This window comes from Coloeus monedula (genome assembly GCF_965178545.1).
Source record: "Coloeus monedula genome assembly, chromosome: 1".
Lineage (NCBI taxonomy): Eukaryota > Metazoa > Chordata > Aves > Passeriformes > Corvidae > Coloeus > Coloeus monedula.
Genome location: NC_138781.1, coordinates 127,216,644 through 127,234,338, shown reverse-complemented (window position 1 = coordinate 127,234,338; position 17,695 = coordinate 127,216,644). Strand labels below are relative to the sequence as shown.

At 36.5% G+C, this 17,695-nt stretch overlaps 1 protein-coding gene across 3 annotated transcripts in view; it reads left to right on the top strand.

The window, feature by feature from the left end:
* Nucleotides 1–17,695, top strand: part of STAU2 (staufen double-stranded RNA binding protein 2) — a 171,486-nt gene that overhangs the window by 62,868 nt on the left and 90,923 nt on the right. For all 3 annotated transcript variants that reach the window (XM_082294292.1, XM_082294291.1, XM_082294293.1), the window contains 4 exons: nucleotides 306–518; nucleotides 2,939–3,076; nucleotides 6,303–6,434; nucleotides 10,440–10,500. In XM_082294292.1, the coding sequence (XP_082150418.1) occupies nucleotides 306–518; nucleotides 2,939–3,076; nucleotides 6,303–6,434; nucleotides 10,440–10,500 (544 nt within the window). The remainder of the gene's footprint in view (nucleotides 1–305; nucleotides 519–2,938; nucleotides 3,077–6,302; nucleotides 6,435–10,439; nucleotides 10,501–17,695) is intronic.

Genomic DNA, 17,695 nt, shown 5'->3' with positions numbered 1-17,695 from the left:
CAGCCTTGGTTTAAATGTGCCTAATTGTTGTATATTGCATTATTCTATAAACCTTTTTAAAATGTAGGTCTACTCTTACTTTCTGTGAAACGCTGAATATGGTGGTTAGATTTGCTTTATCTAACTAGTCTTAATTTTCTGTCCTCAAACCTCATACTGCCATTAATACTTGTCCAAGTTCTATGAAAATCCATCTAGTGCCTTCAGTTAGCAGGAAAACTGGATTAGTAATAAGTTCATTGCAGAGATAACAAACATTATCTTCTTGTTGGGTGCTTTGACTCAATGTTACTTTCTTTTAAAAGGTGATTAAAGAAAGTGGACCTCCTCACATGAAGAGCTTTGTTACACGAGTTACAGTAGGAGAATTCACTGCAGAAGGAGAAGGCAACAGTAAGAAACTCTCAAAGAAACGTGCTGCAATGGCTGTCCTACAAGAACTAAAGAAACTTCCTCCTCTTCCTGTGATTGAAAAGCCAAAACTTTACTTTAAAAAGCGTCCAAAAACAATATTGAAGGTATGTGTCCCCCTTTGACACAGTTAAGAATGTTTGCTCAAAAGTAACAGTCAGATTAAAAATCAATAAAGGGTTATTTGTCGTTTTCTGTCAATGTTGTTACAATTGCAGGTTACTGTCAATATTGTTACTTGTTTTCCTGTGCTAATATGCCTGGGCTTTTTTTAAATCCTGAGAATGCTGTGGGATTCTCAAACAGAATGGCTTGTAAATAGCTCACATCACTGAAGTCTTCAAGGGTTTGGTTCAAGTCTAGTGGAGGATCAAGCCCTTCAAGCAGCTCTGTACAGCCATGTGAGTTTTAGCATCATCTCCTCAGAGAGGCCCTTTTAGCATATCTGGTGGTTTTCTCCCTGGGCTCTCTACCCTCCCCAGCTTGAAGAGGGAGAGAGAAACATGAAACAGTAAATAATTGGGGTACTACTTTAGTGCTTCAGTACTTTACTGGAGGTATGACCATTAGAAATCTGTATACTCAGGATACAAAGTGCAGAGTTCTGAAAGAGCAGCCACCAGAAAAGCCCTTCAAAATAAGCAAATACTTTGGAGAGTGCAAAACTGGATTTGGAAAATGTACAAAGGACTTATTTATCAACTTCCTCTTTTCATTTGCCTTCAATACAGAATAAGTGATTTTTCAGGAAAACCTAGATTAGATACCTGTCTCCTACTAAAATTCTGGGGATATAATTCTCAGAAACTTCTAGGAAAAAATGGGAAGGAAAATTATTTAATGGAAAACCATCAGCATTAGTGCAGTTTTAAAGCTGGAAGATTGGAAAAGGCTTTTGGCTTTGGCTTTCACATCTTGGAAAGTTTTTCTCAAGAAAGACGCTAAGGGTATAATAATGAAAAAATCTGTTATATTACCAAGTACCATTTGCCATTATGAACTTAAATTTAATTATACACAGTTGGCCTTGTTAGAAAGAGACATTAATTGTCAAAATAAGCTGTATATGTAGATGGTTTTTATTTTTTGAGTAACCAAACTTCTGAAATGCTTTCAATGTGCCCATTTCTTTCAATTTAACTTGCATGTGTTTCAAGCATCAAAAAAAAGTGGCAACAATATCTTCTTTTTATTTGTATATATATTTATGAGGCTGGATCTTATGGCCTGCTCTTTATTTAGCCTGCTCTGCATTTTGTCTCTGCCTGGCTTCTTGCCCACACAGCTGCCCCTGTGTATGACATTGTCTTAGCTCTTTCACCTACATCTTCTCTAACTGTTTCAGCAGTTACATGATGCCGGGTATGCCGCACAGCTTTCTAAATATAATATCCCTCTCTGATCTTTGCCTTCAGTTGTTGATCATTTCTTCAGGTTCCTGAACACTTGTTTGTTATTTGAGAAGCTCAAGCAAGCATGAGTTTTCATCTTCTCTTAGCCTGCAAATGGTTTCATAAAAGGGAAATAGCTTAATAACATAAAAACAATTCTACATTCAAACATTACATTTGCAAGTGAGTTCTTTGTGTTATGGTATATAAATGAATTAAGTATGACTTCAGATAAATTTCTGGGGGTCTTAATTTCTTCTCAAAATCCACAAACAAATATTTTCATAGCTATGTGCTTTGAAAGAGCATTTGCTGTGTGAGCAATAATTCATTAAAAGAATTTCAGAGCTAGAGAGTTTTCAAGGACGGTAGTTTTTCCCTTGTCTGTGCAGTCTTGAACAGACCACTTTGTCAGTCATATTGTTTCCCCAGCATGAGATCAATTCCTCCAGCAACCATACTTTTTGACACGTTATTGTGATGATTATTGCCTGTTAAGCATTTGAAATACTTTATGGGTAGTTCACAATAAGCAACAAATCTAGCCATTCACTTCACAGAAATATTTTGAGGGTAAATTTATATGACACAAAGAGCAAACCCTCTGCACCTTTAGTTGCAAGTTGCATTGTAGGATGGAAGGCCTGGAGTGCTGAGAAGGAAAGCAGGAAGGCTGAAAGAGGAAGCTTCCTTATGTATGGCAAATGGTTTTTGTCCCTGTGTAAATCCCACCTCTTCTCAGCGTATTGCATGTTCCAGCATTGTAGCAACCTGTTTTAAAGGGTTAGGGGGAAGGGTCCTAGAAATAGGGCAATAAGATATAGTTGACTGATGAATCTTCTAATTTTCATCCATCCTTATGAGGCCCTCCATAGATAGGAGAGGGTTTTCATGGCTTGCAGATGCAAGGTATACACACTACCTGCAACAGTAGCAGACAATTTCTTTCCACAGCTTTGAGCCTGAGGATTCTTATCTTTTGTCTCATGATCAGAAAATGGAAAGTTAGTTACTTCTTATTCTCTCAAAGGGAGTATTACAAAAGAGAGAACCCTAGTAAATGTTTTATTGAAGCAGCATAGTAGTTATAGGGATATATACTGAAATAATGGTTCTTTCCTTTAAACCTGGTTTAGACTGGACCAGAATATGGTCAAGGAATGAATCCTATCAGTCGTTTGGCTCAGATCCAACAGGCCAAAAAGGAGAAGGAGCCAGAGTATGTTCTTCTTTCAGAGAGAGGAATGCCTCGCCGTCGAGAATTTGTTATGCAGGTATCATTTGCTGTCACCTTAGAAATAATGGCCTTGCTGTGTTTTGTTCAAACTCAAGCAGAATGGGGCATAATATGAAGTGGATATCCCTCTGTTTAGCTTTCTGCCTTGCTGTCAGGTGTACAGGAATAGTATGAAATACAGTATCAGAAAGCCTGTCTAAACTTTCTTCTTTCTCTTAGTGAAACAATTGGCAATTTAGTTATATGCCCTCTAGATTCTTTTCATGTAGCGGTGTTGCATTTTTTTTTTATATTCTTGTTTTTATTTCACCTGATTATTACTGTCTTTATCCCTGATAATTCATGATTTATTTACTTTTACTTGTCTTTTTTGGAAAAGAAAAAAAAAATATATTGGTGTGGTGTTGATTAGAGGATTGCAATAGTACCTAGTATTCTGAAATAGGGGTATTAATATCTCCATATTACCAGGCATTTTGACTTTAAAAAGTAGTGTTGTAAATGTTTTCAGATTTCCAGTTTCTTTGTGATTTTTTTAATCTCTGAAATACAACAAAGAAAACCAAGCACATGTTTTAGACTGTCCTCAGCCTGGACTTAATACTGAAACAGTAGATGATTAATGTTCCTTTCATATTTAAATTAAGAACACATACAAAGATTTGATACAACTGTGATATTTTTTTAGATAACACAACAGCAGATTCAGAAAGGTTAGGAACAGGAAAGGATTCTGTATTATTGTGTTTTCACTCAAGGGTAATTTTGTGCCGGAACAACTTGGAACAGCATACCTCGGCATGTTTTGACTTGTTGTCTACAAACCACACCAAAATGTCAGTTCTGATCACAAGCAAAATTGATGATGTTCCAGCACCTCCTTCTCCAGAAAATTAGTTATGTTTTCACTTAAATCTCTAAGTTCCTCCTTCATGTCTATGAAGATAAGCTAGTAATCTTAATTTTCTTGGACCTCAGTGGTCTTTCTTCATGATGTATTATTTTTCTCTCTGAAGGAAAAGAAAATATTGGATTCCTCTTGTTGCAGAATCTTTTTTTGGATTTAAACCTGGATTTTTGACATTTTATGAGACCTGAAAGTATTTGAAGAAGAGTGATCCTATCACAGACAATCTCATTTCTCATGCTTGGACACCCCCATGGGACTGTCCACAGTTGGTAGTTGTTGTGTGAGGCCTCAGAAGAAGAACAGTGTAACACAGCCCAGTATTAGGAAGATGGGCTGGGATTTAGTTTTCTGCTGGAGGAGTGTCAATAATGGCAAAGTCTTTGGTTTGAATAAAAGAGGAATCTTAAAAGCAGTGAATATGTAGAAGATTCCTATATCTAAGAAGGCTCACGAAAGAGAGTCAGAGAAACTCCACCGGGCAGTTGCTTTGTTACAAATACTTTTTGACTCCGTTTTCACCCTTTTGTAATATTTTCACGCTAAAATTATTCTGCTGTTTCTCCCACCTTCAGGAAGTCTCAGTGGATTCATTATGACATGCAAAAAACCTTATCAGAATAAAAAACCTTTGTATAAACTACTTAAACCATGTTTTCATTTAATTTAATTGAATGTGGAAGTAAAATATCCAGAGATAATACGTTCATTTTTATCTGTCACACAAAGAGCAAGTTTAGATGTGATGAAATGGATCCAATTACTTGTCCTAGCTACTAGATAAACAGAAGAAAACCTCTGATGACATTAGTTGGTGTTCTGTTCCCAAAGTTAATTTCAGAAAGCTTTCTCTTTGTAGTCAGGCCTTTAATCCTTGATAGAGGTTATAATAATAGCTAAACCAGTTTTACAGGTCTGAGAAATAGCAACACGTTGATTTATTGCGAGCTATGTTATAAATTATCTTTTTTGTCTTGTCCAATTAAAGTCTCTCAATTTTATTGCATGTAAACTTGTAGCAGATTGGCCAATTTCTAATTGTTATTGTGAACTGCATAGAAGATAAGGTTTATATTTCAAGATTATTAATATTTCTGGCTTAGGTAGACAAATCCTTTTGCTTAATGATGTATATAGACGTACTTTGAAGGTATATTCATGACTACTATTTATTTACGTCCTCTTCTTAATATTTAGAATTAAGAAGTATTTGAGAAAGAAGAATTTAAACTTTTAGGAAAATATATATATGATAAGTTGAGGAAAGTGAAGAATTATTGAATGACATAACTACTAAATATCATTTATTCTTTATTTAGCATTTGTATGCCTATTTTTACAATTTTTTTAAAGCTCCTTCCAAACTCATTCAGGACTTTGACCTCTAGGGTTTTTTTATTATTCAGATCACCTTGACTATTTTATTATTTTTGATTTTGATTTCCTTTTTTTGACATGACTTTGAAACTGGACACTGTTTTAAGAGACAATTTGGCAAATAGAAGGGCTTAATGGACTGAGCAAAATACACCTATCAAAGAGCTATGAATATTGCCTAAATGAATAGCAATGAGAGTGCTCATGTCACAAACCAGACACACACAGCTCCAAGAGTTTTAAGAATGGTACCGAAGCCAAGGATTAAGTTGGAGCCGCACATTTTGTGGATATCCATTGCCTACAGTTTGTCCTTATTTTGGGGTTTTAATTTCTCCTAGTGTTATGAAAGGCATCATGTTTGTCAGAAACCCTTTGTGCTGTACAGACCACAGGTCCACTGAGCAGCCTTCTTTCCAAGGACTGTTTGGATCAAAGCTTGTCAGCTGTAAGCAGTTCCAGCCCCTGTGTTCCTTGCAGTGCAACAAAGTGGGAGGAATGCAAATGTGGTTTTCATCCTTCTTTAGAAACCACTCTTTTTAAATCTCCAGGTTGCTGTTTGTCTCTCCATTGTTCTGGATACTGTCCTGATGATGCTGGGGAGCTGCTGCAGGCAACTCTTCTTCCTAGAGGAAAGAGGAAGTACAGACCCTGGGGCAGTTCCAGCATTAACAAAGAGTGGGGGAGAGGTTCATGAAGGAGAATGGGGTTGACACAGAGGCTGGTGGAAGAGAGAGGCAACTGTGTGTGTGCTGAGATGCAGAAAAATGTAGCTCTTGGTATGAGTTTAGTGATCTTCTGGAAAATCTAAAGCCCTTCTAAGTGAATGCTCTAGTCCCCTTTTGCCCTAATTTAGCTTTTTCAAGATCTTATCTTCATCAAAAGAGTTGACAGCTGTTGATAAATCAGCAAGAGTATTATATGGTGATATTAAGGAGTCTTACATTTATTGTGATTATGATCAATATTTTTTTTTAAGGTAAAAGTAGGCAATGACATTACTACTGGAACAGGCCCAAACAAGAAAATAGCTAAAAGAAATGCAGCAGAAGCAATGTTGCTACAGCTTGGATACAAAGCCTCTACTCCTCTTCAAGACCAGACAGAAAAGGTGAGAACCAATTGTCATGATGCCTACACTCTACCCCTGTATATATTTTTTAGCTGTATCAGCTAATCTCTCAGTAAGAATGGAAGCTTAAGCTTGTGCACACCCTGTTTTGGGGAGTTGCTTGTCACACATTAGCCTTTGTTTAGCTACAGCTCTACAGCTACACTTAGTGCAGCCTCTGCTCCTTTATGAGTAATTAGGAACAGAAACACAGTTCCATAGAATAGTGTGTATGCAAAAGTGTACATGAGATTCATGCACCTATTTCTGCTTACAAATCAGGATGAATGTGCCTCTTGCTTTTATTCCATTTTGGGCATCCATGAGAGCCCAAAAGAATAGAAGGAACAGAAAGGAACAACTTTAGTAATTTTCATATACAAAATAGTAGTCAATGTTTATCTTCCCATCACATGTGCACTAAAAGCATTACAGAAAAATAATGGCCTTTTCATATTTGATGACTGATAAAGAAAATGTGTGTCACTTTTTTTTAATGAAGAGGGAATTGCATTTTAAATTCATATGTCTTGCAGGTATGTATTTCCACTTTAGCTATCTGTAACTTAGCACTCCTCTCCGGTCTTCTGTTCATCGATGATGGGTTTTGTAACCAAAATTGGGTGTTAAAGTTTTGCCTTTTGTATTCTGAAAAGATATTTGGTAAGGTATTTGACTAAGCTGTGGACCCTAAACAGCTTCTGCATTATACAGGCTCACTGATTGTATGTATTTTGGTAATTACTTATGTGTTTATTGTGGCTGCACTAGGTAGCCAACAGAATGTTCTGTTGGGCTTTTCTAGGTCTACATGATAAATCTGAATATAGTATATATATACACATATATGTATATGTAAATATGAGAATATTCTGTTCTATATGTTCCTAACCAGGAAAAAATACATACTGTACTGGTTACTTGGCCCCACCTCCTTCTGTTTTGCTCTCCTTTGAGAGTAGCAGCAATATGTGTGCTGTTCACACTCACCTTCACTATGTTCTTCACTATATGTCTTAGTCATAGACGAGTGTGAAATACTCTAAACAGAGTACTTGGAAGCTGGGTGATGTTCCTAGTGAGAACACACTGTGCAGACACAGCCATTTAAAAAAAAGCTTCTGACTGAGTCAAATGATAATTCATTTTCACCAAAATGCTGAGACTTTTCTGCTGTAGAATATACTCTCTATGGTATAAAACTATCAACTTTTCTTCACTGCCAATTTGGCCAAATGGCTTCAATAAAAAACAAGTCAAAACAGAAAAATACTTTTTTAAAACATTCTAATATGAAAACATAGGTTTTCATTCTTTGATTTTAAATTGAACTAATTTTACTCAGTATTTTTCAGAGATAAAGCCTGAAAAAATTCAGCCCACAACATAGTTGATTTGGAGAGTTCTACATAATGGAAACTTGTAGTTACATTGAAATCCTTACAAAAAAATTGAGTGGCTAAAAAGGGATGCTGCTGCTTTGTTTCCCTACATTTATTAAGCTCTTGCTTGCAAGTGCATTGTCTTTAGAAAATCAGGCTTAATTACATACTTGCAGATGTAGATATTTTAGGATTGGTAGACTAGCATACAATGCCCTAATATTATTCTGAACACAATGAACAAACACGTTACTGTATCCAAAAAATGTGAAGTACTCAACTTTTACGTAGTGGCAGTATCATAACAAAATCATAACAAGTTTTTATAGCTTTGTGGGGGGTTAAGGACATGAAATATCTAGAGCATCTGGTTTTATCTTCTGTATGTAACAGACTGGACATATTTGGAGATGCACAAGTTAGTTTGTGTAGCTGAAAGACTTTTAACTCTCAAACTAAACTGTGGTGAAGAGGGAAAATAGCCCTTAGATCTCTATGAATTTGAGCATTGCAAAATTCCTTGCATATAAATTGCACAACAAAGATATACCATTAGAAGATACTTGTTTCGGTGTTTGAATCCAAAATGGGGCCTAGTGTAGATTAGCTGATATATCAGGTTGGCATCTAAATAGATAATTTTCACTTGTATGTTTTTTGATGATGCTAAAAAAAGGCAACTCTTTTTTCCCCTGTGCCCCCTATTCCTCAAGTCCTTTCATTCTATTTCTCCTCCCTTGAAAAATAAGCAAAACCAAATTCAGTGGGGTTTTTTTCCTTAAACCCTGGTACATAAAATGTGACTGTATTTGTTGTTTTAATGGAGACCTAAGAGTGTTATAAGAGCAATCTGTAGTGCTGATGGCAGCACAAGTAATCCAGGTAATGTAAAAAAGTAAAGGCTCTGCTCTTTTCTGTGTTAAAGTGATTCCTGAAAGAAATCAGTAATGGTTGTGCAGAGCCTTGAGGAGAGCAATCTGGAAGTACGCTGGGAGACATTTTGCAGTTGTCAGAATTTTAGCTCTATGGATGAGAATGGAGAGTTGTAATAATTCCTTCATGTTTCCATCTTTATGTTTCTTCTTGCCACTTGTATTTTCTTAGAGAGAAGAAAACCAGTGTTGATTGCATTCATGAAAGGCAGCAGTACTAAGGATCACTTATTCATAGAGGAATTCTTGTTAAATTCCCTGTCATGATCAAGTTAATAAACTATAAAAAGAAGAATGAGGAAAGTTGGAAATCTGGTGTTGTAACTGTGTGCTTGTGCTGGCACCATGTAACAGATGGTCAGGGTGGATTCCTGACAAAACCATGCTGACAAAACCAGCAGTAAATACAAACATGTTTATAGATTTCATATTGCTTATTCATTTGAAGAACTATTGTCTTCCCTATTTTCCACTACACATATTATCTGCTTCATAATATGAATAAAACAAGTTTTATGAAGTTAAAGTTCATGGATGTAGGTGATCAGTTTGAAAGCCGAGTGTAATACCTGTCCTCCCTTTCCATCACATATCTCCCATTTTCATTGCATGTTGCCAAGGCCATAGGCACTTTGGGATGTACATGATGATGAAAAGCAGGGGAACAATCATTTCACTATGCTTTCCATAGTGTGCTCTTCCCCCCTCTTTTCCAAGTAAAATATATCATCTAGTAGTCTGTATTATGACATGGTAGTAATCTAAATAGCCTTAATGCAACCTTTGAGATGCAGAGGCAGATTTCAGCTGGTTGATTTTCCTTTGCATCTCTTTCACTTTCCAACCCCATCTTCCAGAGCAAATGATTACGACTTTGTCCTGGCATATAGCCTGCTTTGCTGTGAGGTTTTCTGTTTGCATACAAATTCCCAGTGAAATCTGAAAAGGATCATTCATTTCACGTTGATAGAGATGGTTGTCAATAGCTCCTAAGTAATGAGGAAGCTCGGGCTTGTTTATCCAGTTTTATACATAAACCTACAACACTGCCATCTTATTTACTGTGTAAACCTCAGTAATGGCTTCATTTTGAACCTCTGTGTTAATTGTTCCTCTTTTCCATGTCAGAGTAATAGCCAGTATTAAACATAATAAAATTAATTTGAAGACAATTGGCTTCCTCAAAAAATATATTAAAATAATGGAAAATTGCAATAATTTTTGCTTCCACTTCAGTAACTAAATTGATTCCTAACAAGTAAATATTTTAAAATTACACCCAAAGTACTTTAGAGTGTTTATGCATTCCTTCATAGGCAGCTATTAGGATCTTCTTGGTTTAGAATGTAATTTCTCTGTTGTCTGTTTATGTTTTCAGTTGAGAGCTGCTTAAAACATTTAATTTTATTTAAGTCTGATTTGGTAACATATTGAGTTGAACCTAATCCTTGGGGAAACATTTATATTTCAGTGTTAGGCAATAGTTGTTAATGTTTACTCATGAAGGGTACATTACTCAAATAACCTATCTTAGGCAAAAAATAAGATGAGTTAGCAAAATTTTGTGAACAGATGTTCAATGAATCTCAAGTCATCCTTTTTAGTATCTTTCAACTAAATTTATAAACAGGAATGTTCTGTTTAGGGAGAAGTTTGCTCTTTACTTAGTTGTCGTCTTCTACCTATTTCAGCTTGGAGAAAACAAAAGTTGGAATGGCCAAAATGTTGGGTTTCCTGAGCCAACAAGTAACAGTAAGTATTGCTTTATAAATTTTTATTATATACTTATTTTTCCTTGTCTCTGTATGATTTGGATTATCCAAAACAATTGAAATGTTTTTTGTAAATATTTTAGGGTTTTTGTTTCAACTAGATGAATTAACCCCTTTGAGTCCTGTGTGTGAATGTAGGTATGAAGGAGTGCAGGAACAAGGAAATTTTTATTTATTCATTGAATCATTTAATCCTTCAGTTTGTAAGGGATTTTAGATGGCCACCTAAACTGCTTGCTCAAAGCACAGTCAGTACAGAGTTGAGATAAGGTTGCTTATGGCTTTTTAACACTTCTCCAGGGACAAAGGTTCCGTAGCTTCTCTGGGCAGCCTGTTCCAATGCTTAACTGTCTTCACGTTGATTTTTTTCCTTTTATCCTTGTCAGAACATCTCTTGTTTGTTTATGACTATCATCTCCTGTTTTTCTGCTATATACCTCGGTAATGTGCCTGGCTCCATCTTTTCTGATAACCTCTTCTTAGGTGTTGGAAGGCTGCTATTGGGTCCCAACAGATTTCCATTATCTAGTAATTTATCTACCTGGACTCTAAAATCATGGCTCAGAGACAAGGATGCTGTGGGAGACATGATGTCAAAATCCTTGCTAAAGCCAAGGTAAATGACATCCACTGCTCTCCCTTCATAAAACCAGCCATTTTATCGTGAAAGACACGTTCTGTGCCCACAAATAGCTCTAAGAGGACTGCATGATTTTCCCAGGGACCAGAGTGAGGCTGACCAGCCTGCCTTTTTTGATTATAATGCATTTCTCCAGGCATTGGACATTTCTTCTGCTCTCCATTACTTTTTGAAGAGAACAGAGAGTGGCGTCACACTGATGTAAGCTGGTTGACTCAGCAGGCTAAGATATGTCCCATTTAGTCCAATGGATGCACAGGAAGTTCCACCTGAATATGAGGAAGAACTTTACTGTCTGGGTGACCAGGCACTGGAACAGGCTGCCTAGAGAGGTTGTGGAGTCTCCCTTACTGGAGATGTTCAAGAGCCTCCTGGATGCAATCCGTGTCATGTGTTGTGGGATGACCCTGCTTGAGCAGGGGGGTTGGACCAGATGAATTACTGTGGTGCCTCCCAACCTGACCCAATCTGCAGTTCTGAGATTTTGTGATTTATATGGGCTGACTTCTTGCTTTTCTCAAGATATCCCTGTCTGATGAGGTTCTGCTACTGGTAGTTCCTCTCTTCCTTGAGCTTTGTCTATAAGACACAAGGGCCCAAGAAACCTTGTTGGTGAAAACTGAATTCGATTTCACTGCAACAGGTAAAGAATAGGACAGAACTTGGAGAGTTTGTAACTAGATTTTTGCTGTTTAAGGTGGTAAAGATAATATAAATAGTGTTTTGCTCACTTTTTCATGAGCCCTGGATTTTTCTCTAGAACTGTGTATAGTTTTGAACTTCTTAAGGGTCCCAAACATTATCTCCCTCAACTAAGGATTGTACCGGACATGGACACACACATGAGCTACCTTCTATTTTTTGCCTATATGAAAGACCTGGTCCTAAAAGCAGGTTTTAAGGAGTTGCAGTAGTGTTCCATTATATATGTGGTCTTCCCAGTCACCAGAGGGTGATGCAGAGACCCAAGGAATTATTTCTGCTTCAACTTACATAACAGTTTGCTAGTGTTCAAAATGATCTTGGATTCAGCACATGCCATTGTGTTTCCCTGAAAGGAAGGATTCTACTGGATCTAAGACTTCCTATTAATTGCTTCCTTACAGCCCTGTCATCAGCCCTCATCAATACTTTTAGACGATTTGTGTTTGTATTGTCCAAATCTCTAAGGACAAGGCCTGTGAAATACCTTCAAATGTGAACATATTAGAGTTTCAGACAGCAGAATAAGACCTCTAGCTTTTCTCCTGTCCTTGCAGTGTCTTGTAGCAAAGATACTTTTAGATGAAACCACAATCTTCTGTTAAACCAACAAGAAAAAACAATCTCTTTCTCAGGCTGTTCAAGACAACTTCAACATTTATACCTGTAAATCTGAATCTAGAAGGAGAACACAAAGACAAACTCATTCAACAGGAGACAAGATCAACAGAAATTATATTTTAAATCTGTGCTGGCCAAATAACTTATTTTTCACAGGCTGACCTGCTCACAGACCTTTTTGCAGCCACCAGAGCCACAGTACAGAAACAGGTTTTCATTCTGGAACACTTTAGTAATGCATGATGCCTTCATTTCCATTCTTCTGATCTACAAGTCAGAGGAGACAGAGTGAGCATGCCAATAGACATAGAGCATTTGTTCAGAGACCACTGTTCTTAATCTCTTAACCCCTTTTTTTGAGGGTTCCAATCTAGAAGGCAACATTAATAACAAGCAGGTGATTAAAGTGTATAATAGAATGTTAAAGGTTTGGAATGAATCTTAAAGATTATCTAGTCCCAACCACTCCAGCCATGTGCAGGGACACCTTCCACGAGACCAGGTTGTTCAAGTCCTTATTCAACCTGACTTTGAACACTGCCAGGGTGTTTTGAATAAAAGAAATCACTTTTGTGCACAGTCTCTCATGCACCTGTGAAGTGCAGGGTTTTTAAAGGCAGTTCCAAACAAGGTCCACACTTTGAGATCAACAATGTCACATCCTTTCAGGTATGAATATACTAGTTTATTTTTAAGAACAGCACTTGTTGGTAGGTGAATTTACTCTTGACGTTTTTTACGGCATTTTTTTATATTAGGAAGTTTTGAAAAAGGGAAAATGGAGCCCTTTTGTATCCTTCTTGGAAGAGAAATGTACAGTTTGCATTTCTTGTTACCATAAACCTAACTTTCAGTGGTCTTGAAAATCTGAGGCTCAGAGATTGCTACATCTACCATTTGGCAGCTTTTATTCATATTTCCAGTAATTTTATTCCAGGAAAACAATTGTGTCCTGCTAGGGCAGGGTATTGTGCATCAGTTTCCTTTTGCAGACAGATAGTCTTTCTTTGTGTGCATAAAGCACTGTGTTTCCATCTGAGTCAAATAAAACTGGAATGGTAAAGGGAATTTGTATACTTCAGTACAACAGAAAACAAAAATCGTAACAGTTCTGTATTTTAGTACAGTTGAAGAACAGATTTCGTTGTACTCTTACTATGTAGTTTGGTTTTGCTGAGGAATGCCCTACAGTCTGTATCCTCCTAATTACTAGCTCAATATATATTTAGTATTCCCTATTAAATAGTCCTGAAAATTAACTTCTCGTGCTGCCCTCTGTCATGTTACTCTTGTATTTGCCACTTCTGTTCCTCCTACTCACTGGCAAAGCTTCTTCCCACAGGTTTACTTCTTTACCTTTTCTCTTCATTTCACAACTTCAAAGAAAGATGAAACACAAACCTATTTGTTTCTTGGTTTGGGATATCTTTGGTATTCTTCACATGTGAAATGGCAAGAACGTTGACTGAGGTTTTTTCCCTATGCTTCTGAAAGAGACTTTGAGAGACTGTGAGCAGACCAGAAGCATTTGCAGCCCATACAGAAGATGTTTGCTGTAAACAAAATCTCATTTATGTCTCCTAATTTAAGCAGTTATCAACAGAGACAAAATATGCAACAAATAAACAATCCTATTACAAAGTGCATTTTCATGGGAACATGTTTTTGTTTTGTATTTCTGGATGGGGTAATCATAAACACCATACAGGGTGTATTCTAGGAGAAGCTGTAGATAGCTATGAAGAACAATATAAAAATAAAAGTGAAACATGACAGTGTTTTTATATATTATAATTCAAACAGGGGAAAAAATTACCATAACTCTTTTTACATGTTTCCCAGCCTTAATTTTCCATCATATAGTTTTCCTTTACCTATTCCCAACAATTTTGGGAGTCACAGAGTACTGAAAAACTGATAATTAAAAAGAAATACATTCAGAGCAACCCTACCTCTCTGTAAAGGACAGACTCCTTGTTTTTCTTGCCTAACATTTTATTACTAGGGATTCGTGCATGACTTTACAGTCTTTGTTCTTCAGAGTACATCTGCTCCTGCTGTTTGTTCACCACCTGAAATCATAACCATTTGTTTGTGACATCACAATTAGTTACTGTGAAGATGATTAGATTGTCACCAACAGATGATTATGATTTCAGATGGTAAATGAGCAGCAGGAGCAGATGATCTCCTAAGGAACAAAGATACTTGATCTCACACAATTGTTCTCAGTGACAAAAACAAAAAAAGAAAAAGGAGAGAAAAGAGCAAATAGATATTCTGAAGAATTTCTTAAGTCTTTGATGAAAAAATTTGGTATTTTTCTGTAAATAACATTTATTTTAGTATTTTTAAAAGTCTACTTCAATATTAGTTTAAGAAATATAAATTAAGAAATATAAAAAATATAAAAAGATGTGGTGTTATTGTAAGCCCTAAATGTCTGGGTACATTCAGATCCTTACTTAGATGTTTCTTCACCAGCTTTTTGGAGAAAATAAATGCAACATAAATTATGTATTTATGAAATTTTACATACTAATAATCTTCACTTTGAAGGAAACAAAATTTATGTGAACTTTGTAGTTCTGGCCCTCAATGTTTTCAGAAAGACTTTTTTTTTATAGTCCTCTATATGGTTTTCAACTTAGGATTTTGGTGAAGACTTCCAGTAGATAATTTAAGACTCCTGTGTTTCCATGAGCAGGAACAGAAGTCTACAGTTCGAGAATAAAGGGTTTTTTTGTAATTTGGGAATTTTTAATTGGAATTTGTGTGTGTTTTATTTTGCTAAAACGTGTAATCCTTTTGGGTATATTTCAAAGGTGATTTACAGTGGATTGTATGCTTTTTTACTCAGTAAGTATAGCTGTTGCATTGGACTTGGCTTCTGAATTGCTTCCAAATTTACTCAACTTTTTCAATTATAATGCATTCTTACTAGGAGTTACATTGATACATCACTAAATGTTTGCTGAATTATTTGCCATTCTGACTAGAAACCACAGTAAGAGGGATTAACAACACCACTTATTTGGTGAAAGGCCACAGATCAGTAGTTTTCCATCTGTTCATTTTTATATTTTTGTTCTGTTTTGTGGGGATTTTTTAGCTAACACATTATCAGGTGAGCATTATACCATCAATGGAGCAATTTCTTCAGCTGAGCCATTTGTACCCACTTTATATGTCTCACAGCCTTGTCTAGAGCCTCTTATCACAGTTGGTTATGTTTAAATAATACCTTGCCTCTGTAACTGCTGAGTTGATTTGCTAATTTTCTAATTAAATTTTCTTTCTAACTGAAGACATGGGAAAATTAAATTTAGAAGCAGAGGAGATTTGTTCAATTTTGTTTCTTTCCTGTTTTACTGAAGCTAGGAAATCCATGCTGTATTTGGCATTATTAATAACTGATGTGTTATTTTTCAGTTTCATCTAGCAATGAAAGTAATTTTATCTATCATAATACTAATTAAATGGAGCTTGCATATGTTTTTTAAATACTTGAAGAAAATTCTAAAACGCCTAATATTAAAAAGCATATTAAAAAAAACAGGGAAGGGAGTGTTATCTTCTCCTTGCTGTTTTGAGAACCAGTGACACAAGAGCCAAATTAGCATTTTTGTGTGTGAGTGGGATTTGGGCTCAACTCTGGAGTGTAAGATGACAACTGCAAGTGATCCTTCTCCTTTTCCCACATTTCCCCTTTTGAGATGCTCATGTAAGTGCTTAAAGTTCTGCAAGTTTTGCATCTTCAGAGGTGACGATTCTTTGCTGAGTTTAGAGTACAATGTGTATTTATAAAGAGCCTAGTGTTTCAAGCATGTGCCCGGAACATTGGAGACTTAGTTTCCTTCTTCAGCAGAAGGAGAGTATTCATGGAGTGCAGAGTATTCTGGATAATGGCAGCTGTCTTTTGGAGATGCATATCTAATATGATTTGCAACCAAAAAAAGGAAAAAATCAAATGCTTTTAAGATATAGGGAATTCACAGGGAAGGAGTGATCTAAAGTAATCATGACTGTAGTTTGTCTGTTGATTGAAACTCTTGTGAATGAAGGTGCAGATGTGTATTCAGGTGTTCTCTGGCTGGTTTACAGATATTCTGCCTATTTTAGATACAGGTGGAAAGAAAGAGTTGAAAGAAACCTGCTGCCTGGTTCTTGGATAGTATTGATTGTGCATGTGTAAGAAATATAGACGTGGGCTGTGAGGTCTGTGATTTGGGTGCCCTCTGGCTGAGAAGGAACTCGAGTCACCTGTCTGGGAGACTGCTTAGCCATTAAGCTTTTGATGTATAAAATGTATAAAGAGGAAGCAGCCATCATGACAAGAGACAGCCAGTTCTCTGGGTAGAGATAATTTCAGATAATGTATCCTTTTGTTTTTACCAGTCTCCTAAAATGCTCATATGAATTACATTTATTCAAGGTTGCTAGTCTCTTCCTTTGAAAAAAATCTGCACATGAAGTAGAAATGCAGAGCTCTTTTTTGATGTTAACTCTCAAATTCAAATTTAATCATGTAGTTATGCAAAGTATCTGCATTTAGTTTTCTGTCTTCAGGTGAGAAAATGGAGCAGTATCACATAATTCACCTCAGTACAGTGTTACTCTAAATACTTTCACTTTTCTGAAGTCTTTTCTCCTTTTCCTACTCCCCTCCAGCCTGGAACCCACCATGTACCTCACCCTTAGTCTAGGATAATAACATCCTTGAAAAATTGAATCTCCCGAACTGAGACTTTGTTGCTGCCAGAACTAAAAATTCTCCACTCTTTCCTCCATCCTCTTTCAACATTAAATACTGCTTTCTCCTCCTCTGATTTCCTCTTCACTCATCCATATGCTGTGCTTGTTGATGGCGCCCTTGCCCTTCTTAGCTTCAGCAACCTCTCTGTCGTTGTCTAGTAGATTTCCTCATTCTTTCATCTCTTCTCTGTGTGGGTCAGGCCTTTGTTTTCATCATCAGTGTTCTTATTTCCTTCCTAATCTGTTAATGAATAGTCTTGCCTGCACAGGTTGCCTCCAGTTGCACTTAGGCACTCTCCTAAATTGCTTTACCCCCACAAACATCACTTTCTTGCAGCTTTTACAAGCACCATGGTCTGCCAGCTCACTAGCTTGATTTGTTCCTGCTCCAAATTTGCTGATCCTCTTTACTGATAAGATTGCTGACCTTCCTTCTGTATTTTTCTGAACCTGCTCA